The sequence below is a fragment of the Cydia fagiglandana genome, chromosome 16 (genome assembly GCF_963556715.1).
Source record: "Cydia fagiglandana chromosome 16, ilCydFagi1.1, whole genome shotgun sequence".
Lineage (NCBI taxonomy): Eukaryota > Metazoa > Arthropoda > Insecta > Lepidoptera > Tortricidae > Cydia > Cydia fagiglandana.
Genome location: NC_085947.1, coordinates 515,401 through 534,327, shown reverse-complemented (window position 1 = coordinate 534,327; position 18,927 = coordinate 515,401). Strand labels below are relative to the sequence as shown.

Genomic DNA, 18,927 nt, shown 5'->3' with positions numbered 1-18,927 from the left:
AATATTTGAATCATATTTTTTAATTTTGGTAAAAAGAAAAAGTCTCGGCGTAACAAAAACTCACATAACCATTACCATGCATTATTTAAGCTTGGCATTTTCTAAAACGATTGTTATTTGGCTAGAGGTTAAAACTAGGGAATGCAAATCGGTTATTTTTTGTATGGAAATAACCGCAGTTTCGGTTAATAACCGATTATTTCCATACAAAAAATAACCGAAAATAACCGATTTGCATTCCCTAGTTAAAAGTCCATTTATTATAATTAATTGGCGCGCCTGCCGCAAAGGTGGCGGCCGTCAGTAACAATTGCCCGGCGACCTTTCCAGGCGCCGCGAGCGTGCTACGACGAATAAAACATGTATCGGACACTCCCACACTAATGTCTTATCGGCTCCTAATGACGTACACTCTTACACGGAATAATAGTTCGTTTTTTTTAGCATTAGAAAGAACTCCACAGAAGAAAGCGTGCAGTTATAATCAGGCTCTTTAATTATTAATAATTATTGAATTATCTAATGTAGCATGGTCAATACATATAATTTACGTCAAGTTATTACCGCTAAAAGTGCCGGATTTGGGACCACAAGGTTACTTCTGCGAAGTTCTTTCTAATGCTAAAAAACGGACTATAATTTTGTTATTAGCTTCGCAAAAAAATGTCTGGTCTGTAACGCAATTGCAACATTTTGCAGTAGATATGTACGGCGCGATTCGGGAAATGAATTAGAGATTAACTAGATACGATATAGTAAAGATATGTGACGTCCCACGGGTAAAGGTACCTTATATCGATTGGCGCTTACGCTATTATTAACGCCACTCCAATATTATTGCGGCGCTGTGTGGCGTAAGCGCCAGCCGCCATAAGGTACCTTTTGCATTGGAACGTCACATATCTTTACTATTTCATATCTAGTGAGTCTCTAATTCATTTCCCGAATCGAGCCGGTATAGTACCTTGTCATACTCTAGCGACTTTCATATTGATTGTCACTGTGACAAGGTACGAAATGCGTCATAAATTAATACTTTCGACCGTACTTACCTACATTAAACTTAGCTAAATTAATTAACTTTCGTAACACACATGAATCAATTAATTTAAGACTAATCACGGCTTCTTAACTGCGCTTAATCACGTAAATTTTTTTTCACTTATAATAATATACCTATAGCAATAATCGTGCATACAACTTTAAAATTGCATAGTTTAATCTATTGAGATATCCGAGTACTAGTAATAGTAAGTCACATCTTAACCCCTTACTGCATGTAATAAAAACTATTTGTTAAAATTTGAACCTTAATAGCTGTCTATAGAGTTAAATATCATATCCGTCATATATGGCTTTGTATGCGGTAAAGGGTTAAAAAAAACCTGATTAAAATTTAAACATAAATTTAACTCTAAATATAACTGAATGTACCTACGTTTTCATTTCTTGAAACTAAAATATTTCATGTTCCACTTCTAGAATTGTAAAGTGTTCGGCTCGTTATAAATGCACACAGTTTAGCCGATCAAAGTGGGGCAAGCACTCGAGAGAGCGTGCGGGGGGACATCAATAATTACACTAGCCAGTCTTACGTGGCTAAAGAAAGTAGGTACCTACCTACTCAAGATGACAAACTATCGAAACTTATAAGTACCGGGTGTGGCCTGTAACATGAGCAAATAATTAAAACATAGATTGTACTCTTCAAACGGTGACACTTTGTTCAATAACTTTTAAAAATTATGAAGTATTTAGACTCCTTATTTTTTTCATACAAAATAAATATTAAGTATGTGGCGTGTTAACACCTAGCTTAAACAGCTTACCTAAGCCTGGCAACTCCACCCCCTACACGCCATCTTGTCGAATCTAGCTAGCATCACCGGCGTACACGCCGCTCTGTAATTTTTAGTTACATTAAATACTATAACGTAATTTTATTATGTAAAATGTGCAAAGCCATGTATTACACGACGTATACAAAGTGACAACTGCATCTCATTCAAATCCCACGTCATCCCTGCCCGGTGACGGGAAATTGGTGACTCCGAAGAAAGAACGCCGACTTCTGCAAACATCCGCGTCCATACGTGAATCAAAGTTCGTATCGAAGACGTCGATCGATCAACAAAGATGATCTACAAAGCGCAGCCTGGATGGAGTTAAAGAAAAAAAGTGTATCGAAAACCAAAGGCGTGGTCATAACCTTGCATAACCTTGGCACCTGTTGAAGCTCGTCCATAAAGGTGCCCGCAGACGGACGGATTGCGTTACAAGCACTCGCTGTCAACTTGCCGTCAATCGCCGAGATCGCATCATCCTCATCGGCCAGTGCGGATCGCCTTACGAAACGTCATACGTCAAACTTGACATACGTCATCCAGCGACTTCCCGCCCGCCAGTGTCAGCGATTTCACGCAAGTAAAACCTAAACTTTTACTGTTTTCACGGAACTTTTCAGTGTTTTTCGTCTGATAATTTATTTCAAAGAACAAAAGTGTGTGTGCTACGCTATATACAGTGCCTAAATAATAACAAACTAACCAACAGCTACATATACAAATTTAAATACGTCCCGGTTTTGGAAACTTACTAACTGTTTGGTGTGTGCGGTGCTGATTAATTAACAATACTAACTGGACATTTATTGCTCCTGTTGCTGCCTGTCAATATACAATTTGCTAGATTTAACCCTGATTTTGCCACTGATTTTCATACTGTTTTGGAAGCATTTCATCTTAATTTCTGAATTTATGTGCATTCTAATTGTCTTGTTTTGCCCGTGTGTTTCGTTCTGATTGTGTGTGTGTAACATTTGGTTGTGGTATCAAACTTTAAAAATGTCTCTTGAGGAGTTGCGGACTGAGTTGGAGGCCCTAAAGGTGCAAAATGCGGCTCTACAAGCCCAGCAGAACCAGCCTTCAACATCTGACACACCTACATCCGACACCACGGCACCAACAAAAGGCATATGCGGTGTTACAGTCAAACTGTCTCCGTTCTGGGCCGACCGACCAGCGGTATGGTTCGCCCAGGCAGAGGCACAATTTCATTTGGCAGGAATTAAGGCAGACATGACTAAATTCAGTCATGTCATCAGCATAATTGACCAACGACTAATAGGAGAGATTGAAGACATTATCATGAGCCCGCCGGAACATGATAAGTATAAAATATTAAAAGAAGAACTGATCCGGCGGCTCTCTGTGTCGGAGCAGCAGCGGGTCGAGCGACTGTTAAGCAGCGAGGAGCTCGGAACCCGCAAGCCGTCCGCTTTCCTCCGCCACCTACAGTCTCTTGCAGGCTCATCTAAAGATGACAGCATCTTAAGGCAGTTATGGATGAGACGGCTACCAGGGCAAGTTCAAGCGATTTTGACTGCTCAGTCCGACATCAGCTTAGACAAACTTGCAGAGCTGGCTGACAAAATAATGGAAGTCACTCCTGGTCCACAACAAGCATGTCAGGTAACTAATAATTCGGGACAGCCTGATCTCAACGCTGTAATGGCCCGCCTCGAGCAGCTCACACAGCAGGTTGCTGCCATGACTACAAGAGGGCAGCGTGGCAGATCCCGGAACAGGTCATCATCGCGCAGCAGAACCCGAACCAACTCCCCGGCCAGCGGCGCAACTCGGCTGTGCTGGTACCATAAAAAGTTTAATACAAGAGCTACCAAATGCAACCCGCCTTGCAACTGGAACAACTCGGAAAACTCGAACAGCGGTCAGTAATGGCGGGGTCTGACTGCTCCACAGAATCACTCAGCCGCCGCCTATTCGTCACCGATAAGGTAACGAAACACCAGTTCCTGATTGACACAGGGTCAGATTTGTGCTGCTATCCATACCGTTGGCTCAGGGAGCAGCGGAGACCTACAGAGTGGGATCTTAGAGCAGCGAATGGCAGTACAATTTTGACCTACGGAACAGTCCACCTTAGACTTGATTTTGGACTGCGGCGCGACTTCACCTGGCAGTTTGTGGTGGCAGAAGTTAATTCAGCCATCATCGGTTCAGATTTTTTGGCCCATTACCATCTTCTACCAGATTGCTACACTCAACGCCTGGTGGATGGTAAGACTGGACTTAAGGCCATTTGCTCAACTGCTACTGTCACGCAGCCTAGCATCAAATCTATCAGTCTACGGGACTCTCCTTTTGCACAAGTGCTCGCTGAGTTCCCTGACATCACTAAGCCTCCTGGATTCCAGCGGTTAGTCAAACACAACACTGTGCACCATATTAGGACCACCGAAGGCCCACCCATCTCCTGCCGTCCCCGACGCTTGGCACCTCAGAAGCTATCTGCTGCCAAGACCGAACTAGAGGACATGGTGCGGACTGGGGTGGCTCGGCCATCCGAGAGTGCTTGGTCCTCTCCCTTGCACATGACAACTAAGAAAGACCAGTCTTGGCGCCCCTGCGGGGACTATCGCGCCCTGAACGCCAGGACCATTCCCGACCGCTATCCAGTGCGCCACATCAACGACTACGCGAATAACCTCGCTGGTGCTACCATCTTTAGCACCCTTGATCTGGTGAAGGCCTATCACCAGATCCCAGTAGCTGAGGACGACATACCCAAGACCGCCATCGTTACCCCGTTTGGCCTCTTCGAATTCCCTTTCATGACATTTGGGTTACGAAATGCCGGTCAAACCTTTCAAAGGTTCATCGATGAGGTCACACGGGGTCTCGATTTTGTTTTTCCATATATAGATGACATCCTCGTCTACTCAGCTGACGAGACTCTACACAAGGAACATCTGCGTATCCTGTTCAAGCGTTTGCAGGAGTATGGGCTCGTTCTTAACCCTTCCAAGTGTGTCTTAGGCGCAAAGGAAGTAGTGTTCCTGGGATACCACGTGAGTGCTGAAGGCACTCGCCCTCCTCAGGACCGCATTCAAGCTCTCATTGACTTTCCTCCTCCAAAGGACGTTCAAGGCGTGCGTCGTTTCCTCGGCATGATGAATTACTATCGCCGTTTCATCCCCCACGCCGCGAAATGTCAAGCGCCTCTTGTAGATGCAGTAGTCGCCATCAATGGTAAGGGTGCCAAACCATTTCCATGGACACCCGAGCTTCTGGCGCACTTCGAGGCGTGCAAGTCAAGCTTGTCCAATGCTACCCTACTCCAACACCCGGTCAACGACGTACCTCTGGGACTTTTCACGGATGCCTCCAGCGTCCACGTCGGATCCTGCATCCAGCAGTTCGTGAACAACCAATGGTGCCCTCTTGCCTTTTTCAGCAAAAAGTTGACCCTCCAACAAGCTGAGTGGCCAGCATATTACCGAGAACTCTTTGCGGTGTACGAAAGCGTACAACACTTCCGCCATATTCTCGAGGTCCAACATGTGACCATCTATACTGACCACAAGCCGCTGTTGTACGCTTTCGTACAACGCAGAGAAAAACTCCCGCCATCGCAACTGAACCAGCTATCGTTTATTGGTCAGTTTACAACGGACATCCGCTACATAAAAGGAGAGGACAACGTTGTAGCCGATGCGATGTCGCGGATCGAGGCCGTCTCGTTAGAAGAAGATTACGAGGCCCTCGCTAAAGCACAACTAGAGGACCAAGAGCTTGCCGACCTACGTCAAGGTAACTCCAGCCTTCAGCTCTCACGCATCGCTGTACCTGGCACAGACGTCTACATCTTTTGCGACGTCTCCACTGGTAAGCCTCGCCCTTATCTGACCCCTTCTTTTCGTCGTGCGGTGTTTGACAAGTTGCACAACTTGAGTCACCCCGGCGTCAGAGCCACCACTCGACTGTTGGTAAGTCGTTATGTATGGCCCTCCATGCGGAAGGACTGTCGTAGATGGGCCCAGTCTTGCCTTGCGTGTCAGCGCAGTAAGGTTTCAAGGCATACCTCGGCACCTCTAGGTACGTTCGAGCAACCATCTGGACGTTTTATGCATGTCCACATCGATATCGTTGGTCCCCTTCCTGTTTGTGATGACTATCGTTATTGTCTCACAGCCATCGACAGGGTTTCCAGGTGGCCAGAGGTGTGGCCGATGCGTTCCATTACTGCCGATGAGGTGGCCGATACTTTCGTCCAGGGATGGATATCTCGCTTTGGTGTCCCTACTACAATAACTACTGACCAGGGCACCCAGTTTGAGTCTGATCTTTTCAGACGGTTAATGCAGACCTGCGCCACCAAGCGCATTCGTACAACCGCGTATCATCCCTGCGCGAACGGAATGATCGAGCGCGTGCACCGCCAGCTCAAGGCCGCACTTATGTGCCACTCTGGCTCCTGGACGCGCGCTCTACCACTCGTCCTACTCGGCATGCGTACCGCCTACAAGGAAGACTTGAAGGCCACAGCTGCTGAGATGGTATATGGCGAATCTCTACGCCTACCCGGTGAGATGTTAGTCTCGGCGCCGGACGAAAGCAGACTCGACGATCCCGCTGATTTCGTCGTCCAGCTGAGACGCAAAATGTCGTCTCTTCGCCCAGCTCCAGTTTCTCGCCACTCGACTCGTCCCATCTTTATCTCTAAAAATTTGCCTACAGCAACACACGTGTTCCTACGTGACGACACCGTACGACGCCCATTGCAACCTCCTTATACAGGTCCTTTTGCCGTAGTGAGGCGTTCCACGGACCGGAAAACCCTGACCCTGGACATTAAGAACAAAGAGGTTGTAGTGAGCGTCGATCGTGTCAAACCGGCTTTCGTGGACTCAGATGAGACTCATAGTTCTGGTACACCTGCTCCAGCGGCTCTGCAGCCTCAGGACGTACCTCGGGCGCAGCCGGCTGAGCCCGCTCCTCCTATTACTATACCTGCGGATACCACAAGCAATTCACGACCTTACACCACACGGTCAGGTCGTAACGTTAGGTTTAAGGACAGCGACGAATACTGTTATTTTTAAATTGTAATTTTACTAATGTCATTGTTTGTTATCTTTCTCCGTGGGGGGGTGGTGTGGCGTGTTAACACCTAGCTTAAACAGCTTACCTAAGCCTGGCAACTCCACCCCCTACACGCCATCTTGTCGAATCTAGCTAGCATCACCGGCGTACACGCCGCTCTGTAATTTTTAGTTACATTAAATACTATAACGTAATTTTATTATGTAAAATGTGCAAAGCCATGTATTACACGACGTATACAAAGTGACAACTGCATCTCATTCAAATCCCACGTCATCCCTGCCCGGTGACGGGAAAAGTATATTCAATGGACGCCATCGCCACGCCATATCATTGTGATTGACGTTGCTTGTCAAGCCTTAAACATGACAAAATTCGGAATAAATACGCGTCTTAGAATAAACTTTAAAATGTATTAAAAATCAAACCACAAGTTATTTTTAAAAGTCGCTGAACAAATGTTGGTCAGTATGAGGAGTACAGGCTACAGTTTAATTTTTTGCTCATGTTACAGGCCACACCCGGTATAATGAATGGAAATAGTCATAATTATAACTGTTTGTAGCGTCTGTTATCCCGACATGTTTTTTTTTCGTACTCCTTTTATTAAGAACCCTATACTGCAGGCGTATTATGCATGGCTTTATCTACGTGATAAAATAAGTGTCACTTTTTAACTCCGCGAAATAGAAAGTGACGGATACTGTTTTATCACGCTGTCGCATAGACAAGAACGACAAACGACTAATATCAATTCTGTTATCCTTCGAGGAAACCTCGACAGGGAGCTCGTTCCACAGCCGGAGCGTCCGCGGGAGGTAATACATATTACCAAAGAGAATTTAGAATTTAAGTTCTCTTTGCTATTATACATACTACTAAGTTCTAAAAACCACAGGTGACAGTGTCAGGTGTATGTTCACACGGCAATCGATCGACACAGCTGGCATACCGTGAAAACATTTCCCAACATGTGACACGTGGCAACGAGTACTAACCCATTGATACTAGTATCACTATATCACTATCACTACAACATAAAACAAAGTCACCCCGCCCCGCCGCGTCTAAATATGTGTTTTTTATGTATGCTCATATACCGGGTGTGTTATGTGATAAACTGAAAAACTACTGAACGGATTTTCTTGCAGTTTTCACTTATCCATAGAGTGATCCTTGAGGAAGGTTTAGATGTATAATTTGTTAAGGTTTTGTATAAATCGTGCCCGGGACGGGTCGTTAGACAAGCTAGTTTATATTTAAATGCGAAAGTCGGTTAGCTCTTCACGGTTAAACCGCTAAACCGATTCAGTTGATTGGTATATATGGAGATAATTTGGGCCCCGAGGAAGGACATAGAGCCCGATTCGGATTTTGAAATAGACATCTATTAGATATCTTTTAGACATCACCAAGATATGATAACGATATGTTTAAGATCTAACCTGTCAAATTTGACATTTTCGCGATTCTGGCGATACCTACTCTTGAACGATTTCCACAGGATAGGTATGACTTAGAGATCCTATTCACATCTAATAGATATCTTACTCTATCTAACGTAAAAGTGACATTGGTTGCCCGAATTGCGCTGCAAAAGAGAACAAGTTGATATCTAAACTATAACGTATCTAGAATGGATCTAGTACGTGTCGTCTCTTGTGAATGTCTTGAAGTTCGAATACGGCAGATAGTGTAGTTATTATCAATCATCATCATTATTCCACGCAGACAAAGTCTCGGCCAGAAACTAGTTTTGAATATTCTGATCATTTGCAGAATTGATCGTCCTGAGGCCCGATTTGACTCGAGAAAACGGGTGACGTGGGATATCGTTAAATTATATTCCATTTTTGAAATTCGTAATATAGCGTAAGCTTTACAGACTTGCTATTTATTTTGCTAAGAGGATTGAACTGTTTTAGTTAAATTTTGTATGCATTGCATGTAAAAAGCTCAAGATAATCGATATTTAAGTAATTAGGCTACAAATAGCAACTATAGAAAATTCGACAACACATTGTTACCAGACCCAAACTATTAAGTAGATTAAAAAAGACAATTTAATATCTACACACATTGTCAACCCCGGGTTTCATATAGACCTTATTCACCGGGAATTAGATATCTTTTGCACTGACAGGTGAAGTATATTCTTGCTAAGGTTACAGGATTAAACTTTATTAATATTACTTTAGGGAACGCCCTAGCAGTTTCGTTTAATAACATAACATATGTAAATGTATATATGTCACTACGGTATCATAAAATTGACGCAAACCATGAATTTGTAATATTTTGAACGTCTACTTTCGTTGACGATGTTATGTATTATTTTCTATAGCGCCTGTAATAACATTTCGCGTCAGCGCGGAAGGGAGTGTTGCTATAAGATTTACCGCAGGCGTCAATGTTTTTGATGGCCGTGTATGTGTATGATTAATATTGCCGTTAAAACCTATTTAAAAGTAAATCAGGTCTTCTGGCTATGTTATGTGATTACATAGAACTCTAAATATTGTTGATACTTATCAAAATAATTTTACAAATTCATCATTCATATTATCGTGTATCTTTTCCACAATAATCTATGCTAGGTCAAGAGACAAGCAAATTCCTAAAACTCATTAAACTGGTTTCTTTTCTAATTATATAAATACATAATATCAGAACTAAACATGATATGAAACAATACTACTTTGAAGATAGGTAATAATGAAGAAAAGGCCTAAAAGCTCATTCTACATTTGAAATTTAATGTCACGATGAAAATGAAGCAATTTGCTTCCAAATTGTCGCTCGAGACAGTTGTCCTTTGTATGTCTGTTCATATCATTACAGATGTTACGAACGACACGAATTTTACAGCGAAGGCTATAATTTTGAGGTCTCGTCGTAAATGTTTTGATGGGATTTACTCATATATTATATGTTATTACTTTGAGAGCGTGATTTTAGATTCAGTTTTTATAATGGGTTTTACACAAAAAAAGTAATTTGTAAGTTATTTCGGCATATTGCACCGGAAAGGGTGTGATGACGATTACAGTTTTAAAAATAAATATTATACTATTATAAAAATTACATTCCAATGTCAAATGACCGGAAATTATTTTCTGAGAAATTTAGGTATGATTTCAGTTTAATTTTTAGTATCACGGATGGAAATAGTAACAGGAGATAGATACTGCGAGTAAATACATATATAAATAAAACTATAAAAATAGATAAAACACCTTTTGTAAAAAAAAACAATGATTGTTTTAATTCACAGTATAACAGTGACTGTTTTTTTTATTTACAGGTATGCATTTATGCGGACGGTGTAAGTAGCCGACAGCGTCTTAACACGTTCACTGCTGTATGGGGTCGAAAGACCCCATGAAAAGTAGGTATGCCTAATGACTAGTTATACTAATTGCCGCAGCGAAGGTGACTACTTATCAACTTCATCTTAAATCTCTCTTTTAATATGTTGTGGTATTTGTATATAATCCGTTTTATTTGTTTGTTTTTTTTTTTACATTAACAAATCTACTTATTACGACCAATATTTACTGAAAACCAACCTTAATTACAGAATAATCGAACACCAACAACCAGCAATATCACTTACACAAATATTATCGCATCATAATTTTAATTGTAGAAATAATTGTCCATTATGCGCACAGTAATAGCACCATAGCTATTAATTATTGCGGTAAGCCATTGAGGCAAATTGCATACGAAATATTAAATGAGCAGTTGCAATAACTGCACCTTTTATTTGATTCGGACAGGGGTGTGATTCCGTCCATTTTGGTTGTTCTCAAAGCAATCCCAATACGATATGCGTGACCACTCAAAAAAAAAGACAAAAGATATGTAAAAATAATAGTTAGTATAGAGGGGTCCTGTCATTGTACATTTTGTAGTCACATTAAATTTACTGCCATCTATCGACACACGACTAAAACTCAAAATGAAAACGTATAAAATTATCAGAAAAATGTATATACATATATGGATAAATGATATTATTATTTTTATATCAGTTTGATCCATGTTCATTCACTGATATCTATGTGTTAAAATGGTTAAATATGAAACGGTGTCGTCACGCCATCTAGCCGGGTATAGGCTAAAGGTGTGTGCGGCATCTATCCGAGAATGACTTTTTCTTGATTTCCGAGGCACGTTTTTTCCTTAGACTTTATTCATCTTATAGGTACGAAGTTACATATGTCTTTGCTATATGGCTACTGTATTCTTTCGCTAAAAATGTATTTTAAGTATTATATGTATTTGTGTGTTTTTAGATGAAAGCCACTTGTAGTCTTTTCGCGCGACTTAGGGCCGGTTGCACCAAACCATCTGTCACCGAAAGCGTTCGCAAAATTTTATTGTAAGTAGGTACGGGAAGTTTCATAGTTGACTGCTGAGTGACGTTGATTGTTCGCTAAATGTGGTTGATGCAACTGGCCCTTAGTCAGCGTTTAATTCGTTAAACTGGTACCCTCTCCACCGCCTTAGCAATCTTGTACTAAATTGATAGGTACTTAGGTACTCCATTGCAACCCCTCGGACGAAGAATTTTCGTTTTAGTTTTTAATTTTTTCAGAAAGGCATGCAGTTTTGGTCTTGCGAGGTCTACATAGAGCTGAGCTACTAGTTTATTACAATTACTATCCCACATTAGTATCCACAGTTTTAACTTAAGAGAAACTATTACTGTTTCTTTTTCCTAGACTTTACTCGCAGGCAGCCCTAGCCAAAAATAGCCGAAATAACATCGTTACATCGCAACCGAAACGCTCGGAGCTAATAAAACCAGCAATAAATGAAAATATAACCGAACGAAAACCAAAATGACTGTGCAATTCGTTTTAATTCGCCTCAATAAAGGGTTAGGGGCAGTTAGGTACACGGCTATTCAAAACTCATTTTGCAAACACATTTTATTTTACCAATATAACTTGATCCCGAGATTCGTATGAAATATTGTATGATCACAGGTCAAGCTGACACTAGCCTTTCCATGCCCAAAGCGTGTGAAAGGGTTTTTGAATGTAGCGCGCAGCGCCACCTGTTATCGCGTAGCGGAAGCCTTTTTGTTCGTGTTAGTTTTAGTTCAGCTACTCGCCACGGCGCGGCGTCATTCCAGACGCAGAGCGAGTATGTGTGTATTTGTGTAATGATTAGTTTAACCAGTATAAGTGCACTCCGATTGGAAACATTTTTGTTAGGAGCCTCGGTGTCACCTCATTTTGGCTCTTTAGAGAGCTCGACTCGTGCAACAATGGGAATTAATGAGCAGTCGTAAAAAGTTATCCCTGGGCTTAGGATTGCAACATATGTATGCTAATTCCTACTGTAAAATATCGCGTAGCTACATAGGTATATGAATTTGGTAACGCATACATTGATGTGTGCGGAACTAAAATCGCGCATGGCGAAAAAGGGATAATTCACCTTTGTGGCGTGTAATGTTTGTTTTGTGATTATTTTGTATACTTAACAAAGGGTACTTAAATACAAAAATGTTAAAGTTGTCTTCCGTTTCACGTTCACTGCGAGAATGAGTGTAGCTCGTAATTAAGCATTTTATTGCCCAAAGAATTCTATAATAGCTGCTGACGATGCTTCTATCTAGTTAGTTGTACTGCTTCATATAACATATTGCAACTTTGACTAAGCACACTACAAAAACTGTCATTTCTGAGATAATAAATCTACACGTACCTATCTATATGAACATCTGTAGCTACCGCGCAAACTGCTTTTTTTTTAAATGTAATTAATAACTTTTTTACTGATTTATTGCTTGGATATATACTCGTAGTTTAGCGACATAAATTGATATGTACGTCATTAAAATAATACAGTATGACGAGACATCGCAGAATTTGCATGTGTAATTGAAATGGTCCATCAAATACATCCGTTGGATACAGTACCCACATAAAACATCAGTAAATCAATTGATATTTCACTGACAATAATTTGGCTCAACGAATACCTTGATTACTTATATTTAATTAAGACCGTCAAATCTTGTTCTTAGTTCTTCTTAGAATATTTAATTGGACTCAAAACGCTTTTGAACAAACACTTGCATTATCACTGTTTAAACAAACCGTCGTTGCATAATCGTAATAACGTTGGCTTAATTAAATCCTATTATACGGCGTATAAAATGATGATACTCGTACGTACATACATACCTACTACAGCTACACTAGGTACACATATATAACCTCCGTCGAGTTGCGTCGGGAAAGCAAAAACAAATAATATCACCAATTATAAAGTTTTTTTGTGAACTGTGAATGTTTATCAAAGCACCATTATTAAAGGTACCTCTATTTTCGTGAGCTGCCTTGAACTGAATACAATCACACCCCAATAAGCGCCTTATTAAATCTACCATTGGAGCATGCTACATTGACGCGTACCTGTAACAGTAATTTTTTTTTTCAAGGATGCTAGGAAGCAGAATTATGACTATTTAATCTAATTAGCCAAGCCATGGATAGTCACATAATCAGATCAAATATGGCCTGCCCAGCATTTTCAGAAGTAGTATGTATGTATTGTACGTATAAACTCTTATGAGTTAATAAGTATATTTAAAAAGAAAAGAATTAACAAAATAATTAAACTAAAAATTAAAATTAAAACTAAAACTAAACTCTACAGTTGCCTCCAGAAACTCGCGAACTAAATTGACACGAGTTTGACAAATAAAATGATACCAGGAATAGCAAAGAAAAAATAGTCAGGGGTACATGTCGATAGAATGATATCGATAAGTAAGATATTGCACTTACTACCCATACCATGTCATAATTATAAAGGGGTCACAACCGATTTCGATTTGTATGAATGTGACGAGAAAAGTGGTTGATTCGATTGTAAGATGGTGACGTTACTCACGTTACCGATCAAATCAGGAGGTGCGGATGCGAAACTGACAAATTTCAATTTTAGTATGCAGGTTTGGGGGCAAGTTGTATATTTCAAGAGGTCGCGGTTGTCGCCATAAATCTAAAATTGGTGATTTAATTTTATACAATGTGGCCGGTAGATGAGATTTATCGATAATTAAAGTTAGACCAAGAAAAGTCTGCAGCGATTTTGATAGTCCACGCAGTGCAAGTGTTATTTAATACGTCATACTCATAGAAGTTTGACGTTTAAAATAATACTTGCACTGCGTGGGCTATCAAAATCGCTGCAGACTTTTTTTGGTCTAACTGTACTTATTTAAATTCTGACCTGATTGTCAACTTGAATGTCTAGTTTAGGAACTGGTCTTCTTTACAATCGAAGCAATAAGGATCATCGAGACGATCTAATTTTTACGTCCACAACTCCACACCACACAAATTAAATGAGAAATCTTACCTTATCTTACTTCCCCGTCTGGGTCGGCCTTTTTTTGTATTTTGAGCCAAAATCACTGTTCCTATGTTGTGACCTAAAACTTGTTACTCTAGCTCAGCGGTCGGCAACCTTTTAGTAGCCAAGGGCCACATAGCAGTTAACGAAGTGGACGCGGGCCGCACTTTGTTAATATTTATGACTTTATCAGACATTGTCGTTATTGTATATTGACAAATATTGGATACAAAATAGCCAGGGCGGCACGCGGGCCGCAAGGGAGAGGTTCGCGGGCCGCTGGTTGCCGACCGCTGCTCTAGCTGTAAGTTTTCCTAACAAATAAAATAAAATTAATGTAATAAAATATTTATTTAATTACCTCCAATATGTTTATCTAATATCCTTGTATATATTTGCACAATTTTCGAAATACCAAGTAACATTTGTAAATTAACTTAAATTACTTAAATATACATTTTAACTGACCGCGCAACAGTAGCGCCCCTAGCGGTGATTTTCGCGATATTCTCTAATTCAAACTTTTTTGAAAATATCGATATGAACAGCACTGGCCAAACTGTGGTATCATTTGTGGACATTGACCTGTCAATTTAGTTCGCGAGATTCTGGAGGCAACCTTAACAACTATACAAACTCTTTAATTGTACCAAACACAAATTTATGGGACAGTACTGACAGTAGTATTACTAGGGCAACTTTCGTACGTGACACTGTTGAAATGCAATGAGTGCATGGTATAAATGAAGCATTCAAGTTCCCGCTATGAAAAATTTGCAATGCTGTGGATTCACTGGGCACTGTGCTTGGTATTTAATAGGAGCCAATAAAATGATCGATGCCATTAAGGAATCAATTTGCGTACTTTAATTACTGTTATCGTAAATACAAGAGGCGCTACTTTACCTTTAAACAAGTTTACAATTTCCCAACGACTTCAAAAAGTAGACATAAGAGCAATGCAAAGAAGTCAGTTTGTGTGTAAAAAATCATAACTACAAGAAGACCCAGATTTTTTTAAATATAATTCAGTAAGTATCAAAGCCTTATGATACACCAGTATTACGGCCCGATTCGGATTATGAAATAGACTTCTATTAGACATCTTTTAGACATCACCAAGATACGATAACGGTGTGTTTAAGATCTAACCTGCTAAATTTGACATTTGCGCGATTCTGGAGATACTCTTGAAAGATTTCCACAGGATATGACTTAGAGATCTAATTCACATCTAATAGATATCTTACTCTATCTAACGTAACAGTGACAATGGTTGCCCGAATTGCGCTGCAAAAGAGTACTAGTTGATATCTAAACTACTTATAACGTATCTAGAATGGATCTAGTACGTGTCGTCTCTTGTGAATATCTTGAAGTTCGAATCCGTATCCGCAGTTATGCGGGAAAAAATTCGTTCATACCTGAAGGTAGTATTAATTTCTACCGGACCCTCGAATTAGGAGCCATTACAACGAAGATTTATGACCCCCAAGATACAATCGTAACACGAATTAAAATAGTTTAAATTTTAGGAAATCTCACACTTGACTTGATTATCTGTTTTGGACATGTTTCACACCGTGTATGAAATTGTATGTATGATTAGTGTGTACTACCTTTATATATATACTACATCATTAGCATACCTATAGGTATGGTAAAATAAAAATGTATGCGATGGTGTGTTGGTGTGCCTAAAGAAGGTATGTGTGTGTTGTGTGTATGTGTGTGTGTGTTTTTTTTCACTGCAACCGCATAGGGTGGGGTGTCATTTTATAGGTCTTTCAAAACGAATAGGGGTCTTTCAGATCTCTTCAAGAAATTCCTTTAAAATGTGACCGCTTTTCGTCTTTATCATCGTCTAGAAGATCACCTTTAACATCTTTTGAAATTTTTTTTTGACATTACAAACCTACGCAACCAACTACCTACATAAAGTTACGCGTAGTCTTACAAATTATCGAGCTTTTTCACATTCACTACATACCGAGCAGCTTTCCGTAACAACTCTCTCTTATTACCTTAGATATTATACTAGGAATCTTAACCAATGCCTTATGCGTAAGTATTAATAATTAGTAAAATGAAATGCATAACTTCGTCCGGTTACTGGTTAGAAACTAGGGAGTGTAGTTGTAAGTTAATTTATGTTGGTTTGTGGCATTGCACTGTAACATAACTACTATTTATACTAGTTAGTTCAGCGAGCTGTAGATTTTGCGAATCTACATATTAAATATCAAATCTGCACACAATATTACACGAAAATCGATTCAGAAATGCGACTTTACTTGCAGAGGAGAACAATCAGACGGTCAGACATACGAAATTACGAAAGCATTTCCGCTTCGCGTTCACACAATAGATAAACTTAGTTTACTAAAAAAAACGAGGCGTTTACAGTAGGTACATAATATATAGTCTGGCAAATCGAATTTATCAGTAAATACGAACAAAAAAAATATACTCAACCCTTCTTTTTGGGTAGTACAAGCGTGACAAAGCCAGCGGGTATGTCTCTCTATACAGGGTGATTCCGGGGTCGTGGAGCAAGCGATCAAGGCATGATACACAAGCCCATACTGAACAACTTTTACTATGAGACAGTCTCTGGCCAAATTCTATTTAGATATCCATATCTGTTTTTTTGAGGTATAAACAACCCTACTAAAATTATTATCCTACGTAAAATGATTGCAAAATTGCCTACTTGACGTTCTTGAATACTTATGAAAATCCAGCCTTCCAATCTTAATAGGATCAGCATGTAAATGTAGGTAAATATGTACCTACGAGTAGCCTATGTTTATATGACGTTGCATATGCTAATATAGTCTAGTAATTAGCAGTTGCATCAAACCTAGTCCTTATAAGATGCGCTAGGTTTTGCAATAATGTGCAATGGTTCATTTATGAGAGACAACTATAAGATAGGTAGATTAACCAAACATAGGGTAGGTAGCTTATAAGTGCCTATCATAAATAACTATTTATTAAATAGTATTTAAGTACCTAAAAGACTTGTAAAATAATAGTCAAAAAGCTTTTAAATGTTCACTGCGGCACTGAGCACCCAATTTCACTAGGCTCCCTTTATTTTATTTCCACTACTAGGCATTTAAATTCTACTAATAGAATTGAAAATGAGTGGTCAGTATTCTATTTTCCCAATTTCTATTGCTCGTATTTCGAGTGACGAAATCGAGCGCTCGAAATTAAAAATCGACCCCCAGGGCCGAAAGAGATGTAGAAAAGACAAAATAGATAGATAGAGCCCGTCTATGCTAACTCTGCACCGTGTTTGATAGCACAGAGCCTGGAAGTGTTATCATAAACGTCAAATTTCTATGAAATCATGACGTTTAAAATAACACTTTCACACTGTGCTATGAACAATAGTTCCAAAAGAAAGTTATGCTGAAAACTATATCTTGGATCAATTTTTAACTTAGCTTTTTAATTAGTAGGTACCTACTACATATTGGCTGTCATGTGACAGACGAATTTTTTTCGGGACCCAGATGTAAAATATTCCTCTTTTTCTCTACGCCTTCGCTTCTGAATTTAATTTCCCATTTGCCTGAAATCTCCAATCGCATTCTCGGACTTAAATAGAGGCGTAACCCGCATCAGATACGCTTGCGCTAATGAGCGCGAGCGCACGATGCGATCTGCGCAGCCGCGGACAATGTGGACGTACCTACAGGGTGCAATTTCAATGGGACTTAAATGAGTAAATGAATTATTTGAATAAATTTTGCTTAAAAGGAACATTTTCATAATACGTATTTTAGGATATTACCATTTCTATCTTGTCACGTACAGTTTAAAAGAAATCATGTGCCTGAGGTAAGAAGATCTAGAAATTACAGGATTTTTCTTTACACAATAATGTAATGCGACTGATAATCACAATTATTTACATCACTTACCTGCTGCGATGGGAGAGCTAATAAAATAAGGGTTGCCCTGGTCTTGGGCCGCCGTAGCGAATTTGGGACACATATTCATATTATACCTGGTATAAATAGTGTTTAGTTTTAAGTTTATAAAATTCATATGTATGTTAGTCTAAGGTATTTGTAATATGGGCCTTGTTGCCTGAATTAAATATCTAAATAAATAAATGAATATGTATTCATGTGGTATGTATGGAGTTAATATCATTTTCCCACGCCCTTTATTGTCGTACCATGTATTTCCTTCACTATACCCTTCGCACACATAGCCAATAACTGTTGTGTTAACGTGTTCTGAAAGCTTAAAAAACAGATAGATATCAATAATTTTATTACTTTAATCGCCTTCTCTGTAAAAATTTAAAAACCACTTAATTTAATCCCATCTCTGATGCCACCCTGTATATATTAAGCACGGCTTGCGTGTGCGCAGCGTTTCGTGCGCTTTTCTACGTAAATGAAGCGGATTGCTTATACGCTTTCGTATATTTCGGTGATATCTTTACTTTGGTGATCTTTTATTTCCTTTATATTATGTAGGTATTTAGCCATACATAAGCCAGTCATTTTACGGTTTCACAACGCATTAAATAATAGGTTTGTATATAAGTACCTAGTCATTTTTAATGTAGAGTTAGGTAACATGACATAACATCTGCGACACAACCATTTGCTTC

At 39.7% G+C, this 18,927-nt stretch overlaps 1 protein-coding gene across 1 annotated transcript; it reads left to right on the top strand.

Moving 5' to 3' along the window:
- Positions 1-2,843: 2,843 nt before the first annotated feature.
- On the top strand, positions 2,844-3,737 carry LOC134672178 (uncharacterized). The gene has a single exon (XM_063530077.1). It carries the CDS (start codon positions 2,844-2,846, stop codon positions 3,735-3,737), a length of 894 nt encoding a protein of 297 aa, XP_063386147.1.
- Positions 3,738-18,927: the final 15,190 nt, after the last annotated feature.